The sequence below is a fragment of the Pygocentrus nattereri genome, chromosome 6 (genome assembly GCF_015220715.1).
Source record: "Pygocentrus nattereri isolate fPygNat1 chromosome 6, fPygNat1.pri, whole genome shotgun sequence".
NCBI lineage: Eukaryota > Metazoa > Chordata > Actinopteri > Characiformes > Serrasalmidae > Pygocentrus > Pygocentrus nattereri.
In genome coordinates, this window is record NC_051216.1 from 46,423,458 (window position 1) to 46,438,621 (window position 15,164).

The window sequence follows — 15,164 nt, forward strand, 5'->3', positions numbered from 1 at the left end:
AAAGATGCTTTGGAAATAAGCCAACATTTTATAATCATAGTTTGGATCGGGGGATGACCAGGGTTGTTCTTGGAGATGGAGATGACTTGGTTACAGTCTTGAGGTCACAGGATGTATGTATGTGTGTATGATACGTGACGAAGAGAGACTGAGCAAATTTAACGTCAGACACGGCACACCACACACACCCATGAGATTACATTTATTTACAGATTTGAGTGTGAAGTACAGTCCAAAACATCTGGCAGAATATTTCAGCTGAGAAACCAGTCTTAGTCCAGCTCCAGATGTTGTGGTTTCATTGAGCATCCAAATAAAGAACAGAGCACATCTGCACAGAGGTAAAGAAACAAATACATGACACATAACACACTTCAAGCTGCAGGGAACATATTGGTGCGAATACAGCAGTTTCTCATTGTCTGAGTTCAGGAATTGAAAATATTCTGGGGCTTAAACGCCATTTAGAATGGATTTACTGAACTGTATCAGTACCTGATATGAGTAGCAACTTGTTTTACTTCCCGTTAAATGTATGTAGGTAAAAACTTCTCTGAGTGACAACACTTTCTCTGCCTCCTATTCAAGTGTATCTGCACTCAGATATGCTTTATTCATCAATAGTCAATTCTCTGTTTTGGGGTTAATTTCATTCTTTTGTATTGGTTCAGCTTCTAGATGTCCTTTAAAATTTGAAACGGTTCTTGATACTTGCACACCTCATTTACAAAATGGTTCTTTACAGAAGGGTACTCGAGAATGAGAAGTGCTTCTTTAAGGAACTGCTTGATCAATTTTTAAGAATGCAGCTCTGCATTTTTAATTTTCTAGGCACAGAAATAGGACTCACTGTAAAATTGGAGGTATTGATTCTGATTTACTAATTTTGATGTTCCTGAAAGCCACAGAAAAGCGATGACTGCGTGGGAACTAATTTCTGTGCAGATTAATGGTGCTTACCTCGCTGAAGTCTATTTGAACGACTGCACACCGTCTTCAGCTTCTCTAAGAGAAAGACAGTGTCACCCATACAGACCTTTGCAAAGAATGTAATGCATCATGTGACTTCAAAATTGCTTTTCAGAATTCCTCGTTTTAGTGACTAGATTAGTGGACAATCAGTATCAGTATAAAGTCAGATTACATTACATAAATCAGCTCATCAGATGGAAACAACATAGGGAAATTTGCCTGATTCTTACAGAGTGCACCTGCTGTTTCTTCCTGCGTTGGGTGAACTTAGGCGAGAGACGCATCAATGGGTGGACGGAGTGAGACTAGACAAATAATATGCAACTTAGTTACAGTTCAAACAAAAACTTCTCATAAGAACACTGAAAATATTTACCTGACACAGTGATATTGTTTTTCAGTTTGAGTCATTTTTAGTGATATATTTGATAACAGGCATTATATTCATGACGTTCCTGTTGTCAAAATGTTTGTTTTGACACAGTCAGGTTTGTAAGACTGTGTAGCAGCATTCCAGAAGCAAAATGTCATTAACTTTAATTAAACATAAATATAATCTAATACTGTAATATTGAAATGAATCATTATAGCCCAGCTCTGAACTGAAGACCGCTTTACCTCTCTCTCAACAGAGCCGACTGAATTCTGTGCCTTGGAATAGTGAAACAAGAACTGAAAAGAAAACAGACAAAGACATGGTCTACTTGTGTTAAAGTCAGGTCTTATGTATGTGGAATCAAAATGATTAGAATGATTAGTAATACACGGCACTAACCCGTTTGAAAACATTCTGGATCTGCTCCTGAGAAGCGTGAATGCGCAAATATTCAACATTAGATGATGAGTATTTGAGTTTAAATATATGCTAATGTGCTTATAATAAGAACGCACACATACAGATGCAACTGCTCACCTTGTTCTGGTCTTGCCACACAAGTCCACACAGAGTGCTCTGCACAGCAGAACCCTGCAGCAGAGAGACAGTTCCTCAATGTCAGTCTTCTGCTCATACTGGTCAACGCTCCTGATTTGCCTCAGAAAATCCAGATTTTCCTTACCCTCACCGTGTGTTCCACTGGTGTAAAACTTGTTATATTTCTGTCTTAAACTCAGCATGGCAGACTGGTGATCTAAACAGATTCTAAAAAAGGGGGTTGTTCTAAAGCTCTGAAGACACAAGGTTGTTCCAAAGCTTTGAGGGTTAAGATTGTTCTAAAGCTTTGAGGGTACAGGGTTGTTCTGAAGCTTTTAGGGTCCTGGGCTGTTCTGAAGATCTGAGTGTACAAGGCTGTTCTGAAGGTGGGGGTACAGGGTTGTTCTGAAGCTGTGAGGGTACAGGGTTGTTCTGAAGCTGTGAGGGTCCTGGGTTCTGAAGCTGAGCGGGTCCTGGGTTGTTCTGAAGCTGTGTGGGTACAGGGTTGTTCTGAAGTTGTAAAGGTACAGGGTTGTTCTAAGGCTGTGAGGGTACAGGGTTGTTCTAAAGCTGTGAGGGTCCTGGGTTGTTCTGAAGATCTGCGTCTACAAGGCTGATCTGAAGCTGTGAGGGTACAGGGTTGTTCTGAAGCTGTGAGGGTACAGGGTTGTTCTAAGGCTGTGAGGGTACAGGGTTGTTTATTTTAGCAAGGAAAATAAGCAAACTGCTGGACTCTGTTCCCCACCTAGTGATAAACAGCTTTCTAATACTAGGACTGAAGGCTTAATTCTACTTTCAAATTCAGTTTTTCAGTTGAGATAAGACAAAGAAATCTTGTGCTTTTGCATGCTGAAAGGCAACTTGCTCCTGAATAGCATCTGAATGGTGAGGTACTGGCGCAATATGGGTTTTAAAACTGAAACATAATACAATTTTCCAGTTCGACTAGCTGAACCAAGGAAGAAAGGGCCACAGTTTATTCTGTAGGTGAACTCTGCATGATGTTGACACGAAGAGAGAGACTGAGCTAAGGAGTGTAATCTTATTAGGAGTATGACAGGTACCTAAAGGTCAAGATGTAAGTCAGAAATCCAAAGAAAGTGTGATTTATAATTAAGGCAGGTGCTGGAAGGACACTATGAAAATCATGACATTCACGTCTGACATCTTAGTCCAATAAGGCTCTCACATATGTGCATATGTAAGAGAAAGAAAGGCTCAGTCTCATTTCTGATGTGTGTTAACTGCAGTTAGCAGTTTCTCAGAAAAAGGGAATTTTAACTTTGGGCTATTATTACTTGTAAGAGTAGCTGACCAAACACTAGCTTCACACAAATTTAAATTTGTCCCAGCATTAAAACTGGTTCATTAAATCTAAATATTTCCCAACATGTTTAACATATGAAAACAAAAGCATAAAAATTCTGTACTTTAGCCTTATATTCAACTTTTTATATGAAATGCAAACATACAACAATAATAGATCATTATACTTCACTATCTGAATAATTCTATTTGTATGCAAAATTTTGAACATCCTCCTATACACACACACACACACACACACACACACATATATATATATATATATATATGCATACATACATACATACATACATCACTGCTGACGGAACAAAACCTCATATCTCCACTTTTGTTGTTTAATCTAAATAAAGATCTCTGTAAAATTGTGAGTCAGTGACCAGCTAAACAAAACTCTCTAGACTGGAATATATAAGAAGTTTAGGATTTTTATTTAGTTTATTTAGTATTTATACATAATTAAAAGGCTTAATTCTCATGTGAGCCATTCTTCACACAGACAGTAGTAATAACTTGCTTGTAACATCAATCATTTTACAAAACGTTAAAGAGGAAATTTCACCAACTGTTGTGCCATAATTAAACGATTAAGATGCAAACAAAGTTATTCGAAGTTGTTTGCTGTGAAAAAGAGGGTTCTTCAGGGGTTATTTAATAAAAACAATGGCCCTACATTTAACCATGAACACTCAGAACCATTTGCTTGCTTAAAAGGGCTCTTTGCGTCATTAAATAGCTCTTCAGACAGATTGAGAATGTGTCGTCTACGGTTCTGTGTAGAAACTTGGGTTATATACCGCACCAAAAAGGGTTCTTCTCTTGTTAACAATTCTGTTGATAGCAACAGCAGAATGCCTTTTCAAAAAAGGTTCTACACAGAACCAGAGACAACATATAATCCATCAGTCTGAAGAACGATTGAATGACATAAAGAACCCTTTAAGCATGCGAATGATTAGTTGAGAGCTGTTAGTAAAGAACCTCTGAAGAACCATCTCAGTTGAAACCATTAAAAATGATTGTGCTGTTTGAGTTAAACTTACTAGCTGTTAAAATATGTATAATTGAAAATGATAAAATAACTATGAATCAAATATTTTATTTAAGGTTGAACTTGTTGAGTAACTTCATTTTTTTGAGGCAATATATTTGCATGATTTCTGTCAGTAAAGTTGGTTGACTGGTGGTTTTGGGACAGTAAATAAGATTCCCAGCAATGAACCAGTCACATCTCGACCATAGATTTATGCCAATTTTAAAAGGTGGGCCCCCTGTAATGCAATTTCCTGAAGGCGTGGATGAATGTGTGTAAAACATATAATGTATTATAATGTTTTTTAAAAAGTGGTTGTTTATGAAAGAATGATTACAACCAAAACTCTACACTTACCTGCATATAATCTCCATCTTCTTCACAGTCTGTCAATGGATAACTTTCTGAAAACAAGCAAGAATATTCTTATTTATATCATGCTTCAGTAATTACTCTGTTTAGTTTAAGGGTTACGCTCAAATGATCAAACTTGAATAATAATAAAGCATGTCAAACTGGCATGTATGAAAACAAACGTTATTTTCCATTTCATATTCCAGTTCATATTTTTAACTTCACCCTGATCGGTTAGGCAAGTGTGGGAAAAGAGCTCAACTGCTACAAAACAGACAAAAATGGTTCAACTTTTACTCAGATTTTAGTCTATTTCTAATAAAAAGTACATAAACCTGCAGTTAATCTCTGAAGTGTGCTGAAAATCCACAGTTATCAAATGGAAGTAAATCAAAAGCAGGACAGAGGTCAAAATGTTTGTCACTGTACCACCTTAAAAACACAAAAGTAACTAAGCAAGAATTTTTAAAAAATCAGATAAAAAAAAAGCTCAACACATTCGTAGCTAATCTTGAAACTGCTGTTTTAATGTATTAAGTGTAAAAATACTTCATACTGTATTATCAAACCGAATGAAGTATGAATTATATTTATGGGGTAAAAAAAATAGAAATGTAATATTTTTGAGGTTATTTTTCCATCACTGCTAAGTAGGAAAGCTATGATGATGCTAATTTTATTTGTAAAAGGAAAAAAAAATCGCCACATATTAATACATAATCTCAAATGTACATTTATACTTAACAGGTTCTAAAGTTAAGTATAAAACCGAAGTAAAATGTTGATCCTTCAAGTGAACAAACACACAAACAAACAATATAACATAAAAATAGCCCCAAAACATATAAATCCTCCCTACAAACTAACAGATGATCTCAGAATCGTGCTCATCTCGTCTAAAGTGTGCTTAACATTTCACACAGCATCAAAACTGAGGTAAAACGTTGATCCTTTATGTGAAAAAATCTCTATAATATAAGAAAGATAACCAGAGAACTGAGGTGATTTAAAGTGTGCTGTGAATGTATAGTATCGCTAGTGTACTCAAACTGACGCCGTTAGCTAAGCTACGAGTGCTGAAGTTAAAACTGTGAAAACTGAGGTAAAATTTCGCTCTGCTAAGCATAAAAACACACACAAAGTGAAGCTTTCACTCAGGATTTTGAAAAGACGCTCATAAAGTGATGTTTAATCCCCAAAAAGTCTTATTTTTTTGGCCTACCTGCGGTGTGGTGCTGCCTGCTGAAGCCCCACAGCAGCAGGTACAGGACGTTCAGCTGAGCCACACTGAAGCTCATCTCTCCTCACAGCGGCGCGCGACCTGCCCGCCAAACTCTCCCTCATAAAAATGCACCGGCTCGCGCACCAGCCGACCAACCAGCTTTGGAGCGACTCCCTCCTGACCAATGAGCGGCGCCCGATGCCCCCCCCCCTCCCTCCATCCCTCGCGCTCATTATCATAACACGCCTCTGTCTCTTCTGTGAGGAACAACTGACGCGGTTTCTGTGAGGAAAACAACAACAAAAACAACAACAATTTATTTATGTAATAAACAGAGGTGGACGAAGTACACAAACCATGTACTTGAGGTAAAGTCGAGACCCCCAAGGTAAAATATTCCTCCAGTAAAAGTAGAAGTTCCTCCCTTTAGACCTCCACTTGAGTAAAAGTACTAAAGTATTTACCTTCAAATGTACTTAAGTATAAAGTAAAAGTACTAAAAGAGTAATTCTGGCTCTGATGTCCTGTTATCATTTTTATAACCAGACTGGCTTCATGAACTCATTTCAGGTGAAAGTCCTCCAGCGTCTCTCTTGGTAAACCAGTCTTTTAATAGAACGTCATTAATTAGTGACGCTGACGTCTATTAAAATGATCAGAAGCACAAAACACTGAAGGTAAACAGTTTCCATCAGGGAGAACCGAGTGGCTCTGAAATCACTTTTTACACACAAGCAAAGTTTCAGTTTCAGATTTATTTACAACTTAGTTCCAAGTTTAAACTGGCTTTAAACTCAGGATCACAGATGAGCTCCTTTACTATGTTGATCTGTAGGCATCTGTTCATAAACATAAACCAGCCCAAACTCATTTACTATAAAATGAAATGGTGTTTGTAGAAATTCAGAAAAAAGCCGCGTCAGTCTCGACTGCATATGTGGACATATTTCTATATTGTGCTCTATTTACACAAAGTTAGGTTAGTTCATCATTTATGTTGAACAGACTCTCCCAAAGTTTTACGCTGCTGCGCTGACGTTGAACCGCGTGCTGCACTGGGTCGGTATGACCAACAGGTCAAAACCAGCTCTAAACAAAGTGACCGCTGGGCCCTGATTGGTGCTCTGGCTTTGCGCTTCTTTCTTTTTGACATGTTACGTTTTTATACACACAGAAACCAAAAGGAATGACAGATTTCTCAAAATGTAGGAGGAAAACGTCGGATATTAGATTCTGAAATGTAGTGGAGTGAAAGGAAAAAGTCGCCCAAAATGGAAAAACTTAGTACAGATACAGAAAAAAAACTACTTAAGTACAGTAACAAATTACATTTACTTAGTTACTGTCCACCACTGGTAATAAACGGTGTAAAATTATATCTATGAATAAAACTGGACTCTTGTTTTCTTAAGCTGTGGTGAAAATGGCTAAAGAAATGATAAAAGCACAAGAAAGTAGAGAAGACATGACATTTTATTCAAGTCCTCACTAAAAGAACTAAAGCAGACCAGCAAATGTCATGGTGACTTACTTTGGTCTACTGTGGTCCAACATGCCCATGTTAAAACAATCAGTTCTGGCTTTAGAGGTGATCAGCATATGAACTTCCATCACTGCTGACCAGCAGCACCCAAAACGTAACATAATGCTGGTTTTGGTGATCAGCCATGTTGGTCCATGCTTGTGTTTCTAGCAGGGGTGGTGCCACTTTTGGAGTTTCTTTAGGAGGTTATATCAAACATATCATATCAAAGATATGTTATATCCTTCTTATGTTTTTATGTTGTTTTTATTTTTGCTTTCATTTCTGTAAAGCACTTTGTCTTTGTGCAGAGGCCCTAAGGTGGCATGGTGATTATTTTTTTGGAATAAAACATGGATGCGGGTTAATGTATTGAGACATTGAGCTTAAGGCCAAGAATTACATTTCTCGTACGTTACATACCCTCCACTCATGGCTTCAGCAGGGAGCTAATATATTCATTTGTGGCCATACTTTCAAAAATACATACTGTCAAAAAATAATCACCAAAGCTGTGTCCGAAACGGTGCACTTTTCTGGGGGGTACCTACCGTTTTGGAGTGGTGTCTTAAACAATCCCACAATGCACAATAAATTGTGTAAAACTGATGTACCCTAGCAGACAGAGGATACCCTGAATGCACTGCATTGTTTGGTTTGAAGATTCATGCACAGCTTCTCTGAGTAGGTTTAGCAAGTCCAGCTACAAAGGCATTGTCTCCACAAACCTCTGTTGACACCTGCTGCAGATGCCATGGCTGACGGGTGGCAGCAGGTTCATAGTGTTTATGCAACGGAATCTGCTGTCGCACAATAATGAGAGAACCGGTATGACGCGGTGTCCGAAATTGTTTACTTCCATCACCAATTCCGTTCCCTATAACAGTGTTATATATATCCATACAGATTTTCCAGCACAGGGTTTAGCGATTAGGGGACCGTTTCGGACACAGTACATCACCTTAGGGACTCCTAGAAAAGCGTGGGCTTGTGTGGAGTGGAGGATGGTAATCCATTTCAAATTTGATTATTTGATTAACTATTTGCAAAGCTCTGGCACTCGCACGTCAATAGAATACACTGTGGTTGGGATATTGGGTTTCCACTGACTTCTGGGTGGTGCGTCAACTGCAATTACGCATGGTTTACGGGATGAAGTGTTGCCTTCTGACACCACATTGTCCACTTTAGTGCGTAAGTCCACTCAGACGAAAGGTCAACAGGGATAAATAAGGTCATGAAAACACCAAGGATGAACACATAGTGAGTGGCCATTCACATGTACACTCTTAAAGCGCGTTGACACCAGCTCGGCCAACGTTTCTTCTGAAGTCAAGAGCATTAATTGGGAGTTTGTCCCCAGTTTGTTGCTCTGCTCTGCTGGGAAGGCTTTACACTAGAGGCAGGAGCATTGCTTAAGGATTTGATTGCATTCAGCTTCAGGGCCATTAGTGAGGCCAGATACTAATGTTGGATGCTCAGTTCTGGATCACTACAATTCATTCCAAAGGTACTGGATGGAGCTCCATCACTCCAGAGAACGTAGCTCTGCCCCACAGCCCAATCTAACCCCCACGCTCAGCATTGGGAATGATGATCTTGGGCCACAAAGGGTTCCCCTACTGAAATTTGAGAGTGACAAACCCTATAAAGGTTTAAAGAAGCGTCACATGATGTAAAGGTTCTATATCACTGTAAGGATTCTTCCTAGAACCTTTGCATTATGTGGATTCCCTTTAAACCTTAGAAAGATTCACATATCTCATTTACTGTTTCCAGTAAACACCTACTCTAGAGTGTCGTATTATATCGCTCTGTGTGTTTCTATGGAGATTATACAAGCTGGTTGTGCAACTGAACACCTGTGTTAGCAATCGGTAACCCCAAAGTAGCTGAATTCCCTAAATCAGAAGGGCTGTGTGTATACTTTTGCATGAAGTGTGTTTTAGATGTTTTTGTTTTTCAAACGTGGTAAGAAAAGGGTTTGCATTTCCAATTTGTGCCGAAAAACACTTCAACTCTTGCCTGCAGTGACTCAGTAGAGCAGTTATCGAGGGTTAGAGACTAACCGAACCCACACAGAGGCCTTTCAGGGGGTGAGAAAGCAAATAATTGTGGTCACCTGCAGGAGACAAGGCCATTTTGAGCTGGAAGGGACCTGACTTCATCATGAGTGGGAAATTGATTTTATCACAGAAGCCCCGTAATACACATTACACAAGCTAACAGATTGTCCTGTTTTTTTACACAGCCTTTGGATAGCTAGTCCCAAATGTCTCGTTACTCTTAATAGCCTTGGTCGTCTCTCCTGTGCGCCTCTGTGAAGTGTATGTTTACGTGTGCATGTGTGTGCAGGGGGTGTACGGTGGGAGATTTATAAGGTTAATAACTTCAGCATTGATAAAAAACAGGCTGTAGGCACGAGCCGAGTGAGTTGTATATAATAACTATGGCTGAAGTGTCATATTTGATGGTTTAACTATTGATCAGACGTCCCTCATGTCACACATACAGTCTTAAAAAAGAGGCGCCGCAAAGGGTTCTCCTCAAGAGATTTAAAAATAATGAACTCTTTAAAGACTTAAAGAACCTTCACATAACGTAAAGGTTCTATACTAGTTTAAGGATTCTAACCTAGAACCATTACATAATGTGGAGTTCCTTTACCACCTTAAAAGGCCAGGGCCCACCGGCAGGCCTAATATTTTATTATACACTGCTACAACCTAGGAATTCATTGGTTGTAATGAGATGTAAAGTGGTTAAACCTTAAAAACGCAGGCATATCTCTTTTATTGCCTAAGGCTTCATCCACACTTATCCAGGTATAAACACACTTTTTTCTCCTGTTTTCATCCAAATCCTAATCCATGAGAATGCGAAATGATTGAAAGCATGAGCATGCCAGCCCAGTAGAAGTTCACAATAACAGAACGCCTCAAGAAGAACACTTCACTCAGATTTAAAAAAATTTATATATGGTAAACTAAGACGCCTGTTCAACTCAATGGGACTAAAAGCGGTACTATCTGCTTAAGTCTTGCGTCACATTGACCCTAACCCTAACCCTTCCCCATATCCAAAGGCAGACAGCAAGACATACAGCTAGCTGAACAGACCTGAAATAAACCTATTTTACGACATCAGCTCATCAGAAAATGTATGTTTAGAGACAAAATAGCCACAAGACCCTAGCAATCACAAAAATGACCACTGTTTGCTGTAACTTTGATCACTACATTTTGGTCAAATGGGCAGAATTTCCCATTGGTGTGAATGGGACTTGAGTCTCTGTCATCTGCAAAAAGTGGTGATTGAGTCCTCCATCCCTCCTGCCAAAACCATGTGACTAGAAATATGTGTTTATGGCCCATCTCGCTTTATGAATCCTCTCTAAGGCACGGTCTGGTTTCTGCCAGAAAATAAAAGCTAAAAATGCAGTAGAAAGCCTACAACTTGCAGCCTTGGCTACCCCAGTGTCTCTGAAACACCCACTCCACCCTGATTGTGCAGAGTTTTTAAATCTGACTGATCATCAAGATACAAATCTTTGTTGTTCATTGATCATTATTGAGCGAGTTTACATGCACTTAAAAATCTGATAACTCCAAAAAAATCAGATTTTGTCAGTAATCTGATCAACGCGTTTATATGCTCTTGAGTAATCAGATAATGGGGAAACTTTGGGTCTACATGAGTCAGATAGTATTAAGTACATAAGTACATTTGAAGGTAAATACTTTAGTACTTTTACTCAACTGGAGGTCTAAAGGCAGTTTTACTGGAGTAATATTTTACCTTGAGTATCTCAAGTACATGGTTTGTGGACTTCATCCACGACTGCTATACAGAATGCTGTCAAGTCAAAGACTAGCCTTGTAGATCACTTGGTCAGTAGGAGTAGATAGATCTGATTTGAGAAGTGTTGCTTTCAGGCCATCAGAAATGTAGAGTTTCAGGCAGTTTTTGGAAAGTAGAACTTCAGGTAGATCAGATATGTAGATCATTAGGTTGATAGAGCTTTTCAAAGCCGTTCATAGAGGAAGAGATAGTGGGAAATCATTGTGAGACTCTGAAGTAGGTTTATAGATAAAAAACAAGATTTTATTATAATAAGCACAGTTACATAAGCACTGACTGATAAATAGCCTAAACGACCACAACCACATGCACATCACTTTAACTTGGCCTTGTTTTGAGAGCAATCAGCCCAGCCGATTACCATCAGTTCTTCTCAGGCTGTTATTCAAATATATTATTGTGCTATATTTTTACTCTTGGTGGAAGAAATTTAGGAGGAAGCATCAAAACAGAGAGAGAGGAGAGAGGTCAGAAGAGAGGAAAGCGAAAAGATTGCCTATTCCAATCTGATGAGGACGACTATTAAGCACCACAATTGGGGCATTTCATGGGCATGGGGGTGTAGGAGACATTATGTGGGTGCGAAGAGCCCCTCAGACATTTTCCAATGCCTTTTTTCTGCCAAAACGACTCATGCCGACACCACACGGCCACGAGTGCTTCATCTTTTCATCACGTGGGGGCAAACAACCGTATCACCAAACACCAACATTTGCCCAACAGGCCAATCAAGTGGTTAGCGGTGTAAGTCAGAAATGAGCTCAGAAGCTGGTTGTCATCAGTGGAGCTGTGGAGCTTGACTGGTGTTTTAATTCGGTAAGACAACAGCTGTGTTCTGGGAACCACTGGGCACCACACGATGGTGTCATTTTACTGATTGGGAGCAGACGCAGAGGTCTCCATTGGGACTCAGCATTGGAGGTTCTAGGAAATTACTGTCAATGGGAGTTGATCAGCTGCTGCCCACAACAGATATGGTCTGTAATGAGGTCAGCATTACAGCATATGGAGCGTATGTACGCTGCAGGTTTAAAGTATGGAAGCAGTGATGTTCTCAAGAAGTTACAAGAAATATTTTATAATTAACACTCAACAGACAGCATGTTCATTTGCATGCAGCAAATGTCAGAGAACACATATAGAGGTGAGACACTGACATGCTGGTAATTGTTTCTCAGTGTTTCTAATTAGACGTCATCCTGTTTCAGAAGAGGCAGACTCAAAAATGTACAAAGCTTCAACTGCCTTCCCCAGAAATACAAACAAACTAAAGTCGTAATTTTGTTTAGGCGTATTTTTAACCAATTAGCCAACCATATTTCATCCATAAAACATAGTAAAGTTTTTACTTTAATAACTTAAAGAATAAGAAAAAAGACTAACGGCTATATTACACTGTTCCATTTGAATATTTCATTTTTGTCGTTTTTCAGTTTTTGACAATTTGAAAAAGCCTGTTGCTGTTTACATTGTGTATAAATTTCATGAGGCATGGACCAAAAGAAACAGCTCAGAATGACTTGGTAAAACGTCTGGTTCCATTGACTTACATTGAAAGTAAAGTGGGTTTTTTCCTTCTCCTGTAAAGTTAACATTTTGGAGATACAAGATTTTCTTCAAACAACAGCGATATGTAATAAATGTTTATAAATGAACTTTGCTCAACTGCTCCATATCGCCCAACTCGTTCGGGAGCGCCCTCTAACTCCGACAAACCCTGAACGTATTACAGAGTGGGAATTCTCCATCCTCTGATTAGGGGACATTACACAGATCCTTTATCCCGCATAGACTGGCCAGTCAAATCACACACAAATTACATTACTGGACCTTCTCTCGTAAAACTCATACAGGCCTTAAGATGCTGCTTAACATCTTATGCATGACATTTTTCCGGTTGAACAAAGTAAACTTTACACCCAAGTCTGATCTGCTGTTAATGAAAACATGAATCCTGGGCCTATTGATCGCTGCTGTTCATAACTGGTCACCCCCTACCGCAGCACAGAGAAGCACAACAATTTAAGAGAATTACTGTGACGGCGAGAGTGACCAACACATGCAGACGTTAACAACTCTGGCTGTTCGCACATTTCATTGCGAATCGCTGCATTTCCATCCTGACATTTACTTTCTATTCTCCAGCCAAGCTCCAGAACAGTGTGGTGCCAAAAATAATGACGTACGAAGCCCATGCCTCACACTCTGAACTGCATAGTGCCATGGGTCTTGGGTTTTGGTGAGGGGGTAAAGTTGTGAACAAGCTAATGAGCCTCATAGTCAGACGTCCAGCCAATCCTCATTACATCCCTGAAGCAGTTCCTGCTATAGCAGAGTTCATGGCAGGCAAGAAGCCAAGGAGACGCTGAGGCCTAACGAACACGTGCTTACATAGTTCTCACTTTGCAATGTTCTTGTACGTCATGTGGTGATGCAAACATTTGTCTTACTTTCCTGATTATGGAGACGAAGGGGTTCAATTATACCGGGGGATTCACTCGAAAGAGGCCCCGGATATTCTGTAATAACTCTCTGTAGGACGAACCAAACAATGTGCAATGAGCTCCTCAGTATATGGAGCTTTGTACAAGCTGGGATGCTCCTGTGTCGGAGTGATGAGGGAGGCGCCGGACAGCCATTGTGACGTTTAACCTCTTCATGTGTCTGGCAGAAAACGGAGATCACTTCCAGCATCACATGTAATGCAATCGATTACACACGTCAAGGTCTATAGTGCATTTTTTTGGTTCCAGTTGCTTTATCCTAACAGGAGTTACAAAAGAATATTCGGGGCCTCTTTCAAGTGAATCTGCCTGTTTAAATGCAACTTGTGTAGTCCTTATAGACAAGGATTGACCGGTAGGACGGGATAGTGGCCGTACATTAGCCTAAAGTCACCCTGCCCACGTGGAGCAGTGGAACTGTCTTCTCTGAAGCGATGGAGTGATGTTGGAGATGTTGGAGCGATCCAGAACTAATAATCTACAAGCGGCACCTGACCTCATTAATCCTCTTGTGGCTGAATGCAATCACATCCGCACAGCAATGTTCCACCTAACGTATAGCCTTTTCAGAAGAGTAGAGGCGAGCTGAATGGAAATTTCTCATTCAAAGGATATTTAGTTGAAGACTAGGCTTCTTCCTGTCTGGGCAACTGAGCCATAGTGTATTAGGGGTCCAAGCACTGAGTCGCTGCATTTAAAAACAATTCTGTTCTCTTTCTTTCTTCATTTGCTATTTGCTGGCAGTTGACATAATTATACTAATATAATTTCAAATAATCACATAATTCAGGAGCTCAGGTATAGTAAGTTCTTCTGAAATTTTTGATCAATAATTCTGCTGATTTAACTGCATGCACAGTGTCACGATTGGCCCCTCCCAGTCCTGTCCATGTGTTTTGGTCTAATCCACATGGTTTTGGTTTTGATCCCCTGTCCGACCCCTTGTTTTGTGACTCCACCCCTGATTATTCCCACCTGTGTTTTCACCTGAGTCCTGTTTTCCCTTGTCAGCCTTCTTGTATTTAGCCCTGTGTTTTTTCCCTGTGTTGATGCAGGTCTTTGTTTGGGTTGTTGTTTGATGTATGTGCTGTTGGTTTTGTTTGGTGTTTGGTCTTTGGTCTTTGGTCTTTGGTCTTGCCTTCATCCCTCAGAGTCATGCCTGAGTTTCCATTTCAGACATGGGCAGTCGTGGGTTGGAGGTTAGGGAGCCAGCCTGGTGACCTGAAGGGCCAGACAGTACCGACAGCACATGACTGAGGTATCCTTAAGCAAGGCACCTAACCCCCAACTGCTCCCCGGGCGCTACGGATAGGGCTGCCCACTGCTCCCGGCAAGTGTGCTCACTGCCCCCTAGTGTGTGTTTTCACTAGTGTGTATGTGGTGTTTTACTGCACCGATGGGTTAGATTGCTGAGGTGAAATTTCCCCATTGTGGGACTAATAAAAGTCTCTTAATACCTA

The 15,164-nt window shown here is 40.0% G+C and overlaps 1 protein-coding gene across 3 annotated transcripts; it reads right to left on the minus strand.

Moving 5' to 3' along the window:
- Positions 1 to 185: 185 nt before the first annotated feature.
- Positions 186 to 5,929, minus strand: nms (neuromedin S). Of its 3 annotated transcripts, none has more exons than XM_017717959.1 (8): positions 5,818 to 5,929; positions 4,599 to 4,645; positions 1,886 to 1,939; positions 1,748 to 1,774; positions 1,591 to 1,644; positions 1,203 to 1,277; positions 961 to 1,000; positions 186 to 331 (listed from the first exon to the last, which is right to left on the minus strand). In XM_017717959.1, exons 1-8 carry the CDS (start codon positions 5,891 to 5,893, stop codon positions 273 to 275), a joined length of 432 nt encoding a protein of 143 aa, XP_017573448.1. In that variant the 5' UTR covers positions 5,894 to 5,929; the 3' UTR covers positions 186 to 272. The 3 variants fall into 3 exon arrangements, with proteins under 3 accessions (XP_017573448.1, XP_017573447.1, XP_017573446.1); XM_017717958.1 differs by having other exon boundaries at positions 961 to 1,003; XM_017717957.1 differs by having other exon boundaries at positions 961 to 1,036.
- Positions 5,930 to 15,164: the final 9,235 nt, after the last annotated feature.

What these genes read in the sequence shown, in the direction of transcription:
- nms (XM_017717957.1), bottom strand. Translation starts at nt 5,893, where the DNA reads ATGAGCTTCAGTGTGGCTCAGCTGAACGTCCTGTACCTGCTGCTGTGG. An exon ending in TGTGGCAAGACCAGAACAAG is followed by an intron (nt 1,775 to 1,885) that starts GTGAGCAGTTGC and finishes CACGCTTCTCAG; the next exon opens with GAGCAGATCCAGAATGTTTT. An exon ending in TCCAGAATGTTTTCAAACGG is followed by an intron (nt 1,645 to 1,747) that starts GTTAGTGCCGTG and finishes TTTTCTTTTCAG; the next exon opens with TTCTTGTTTCACTATTCCAA.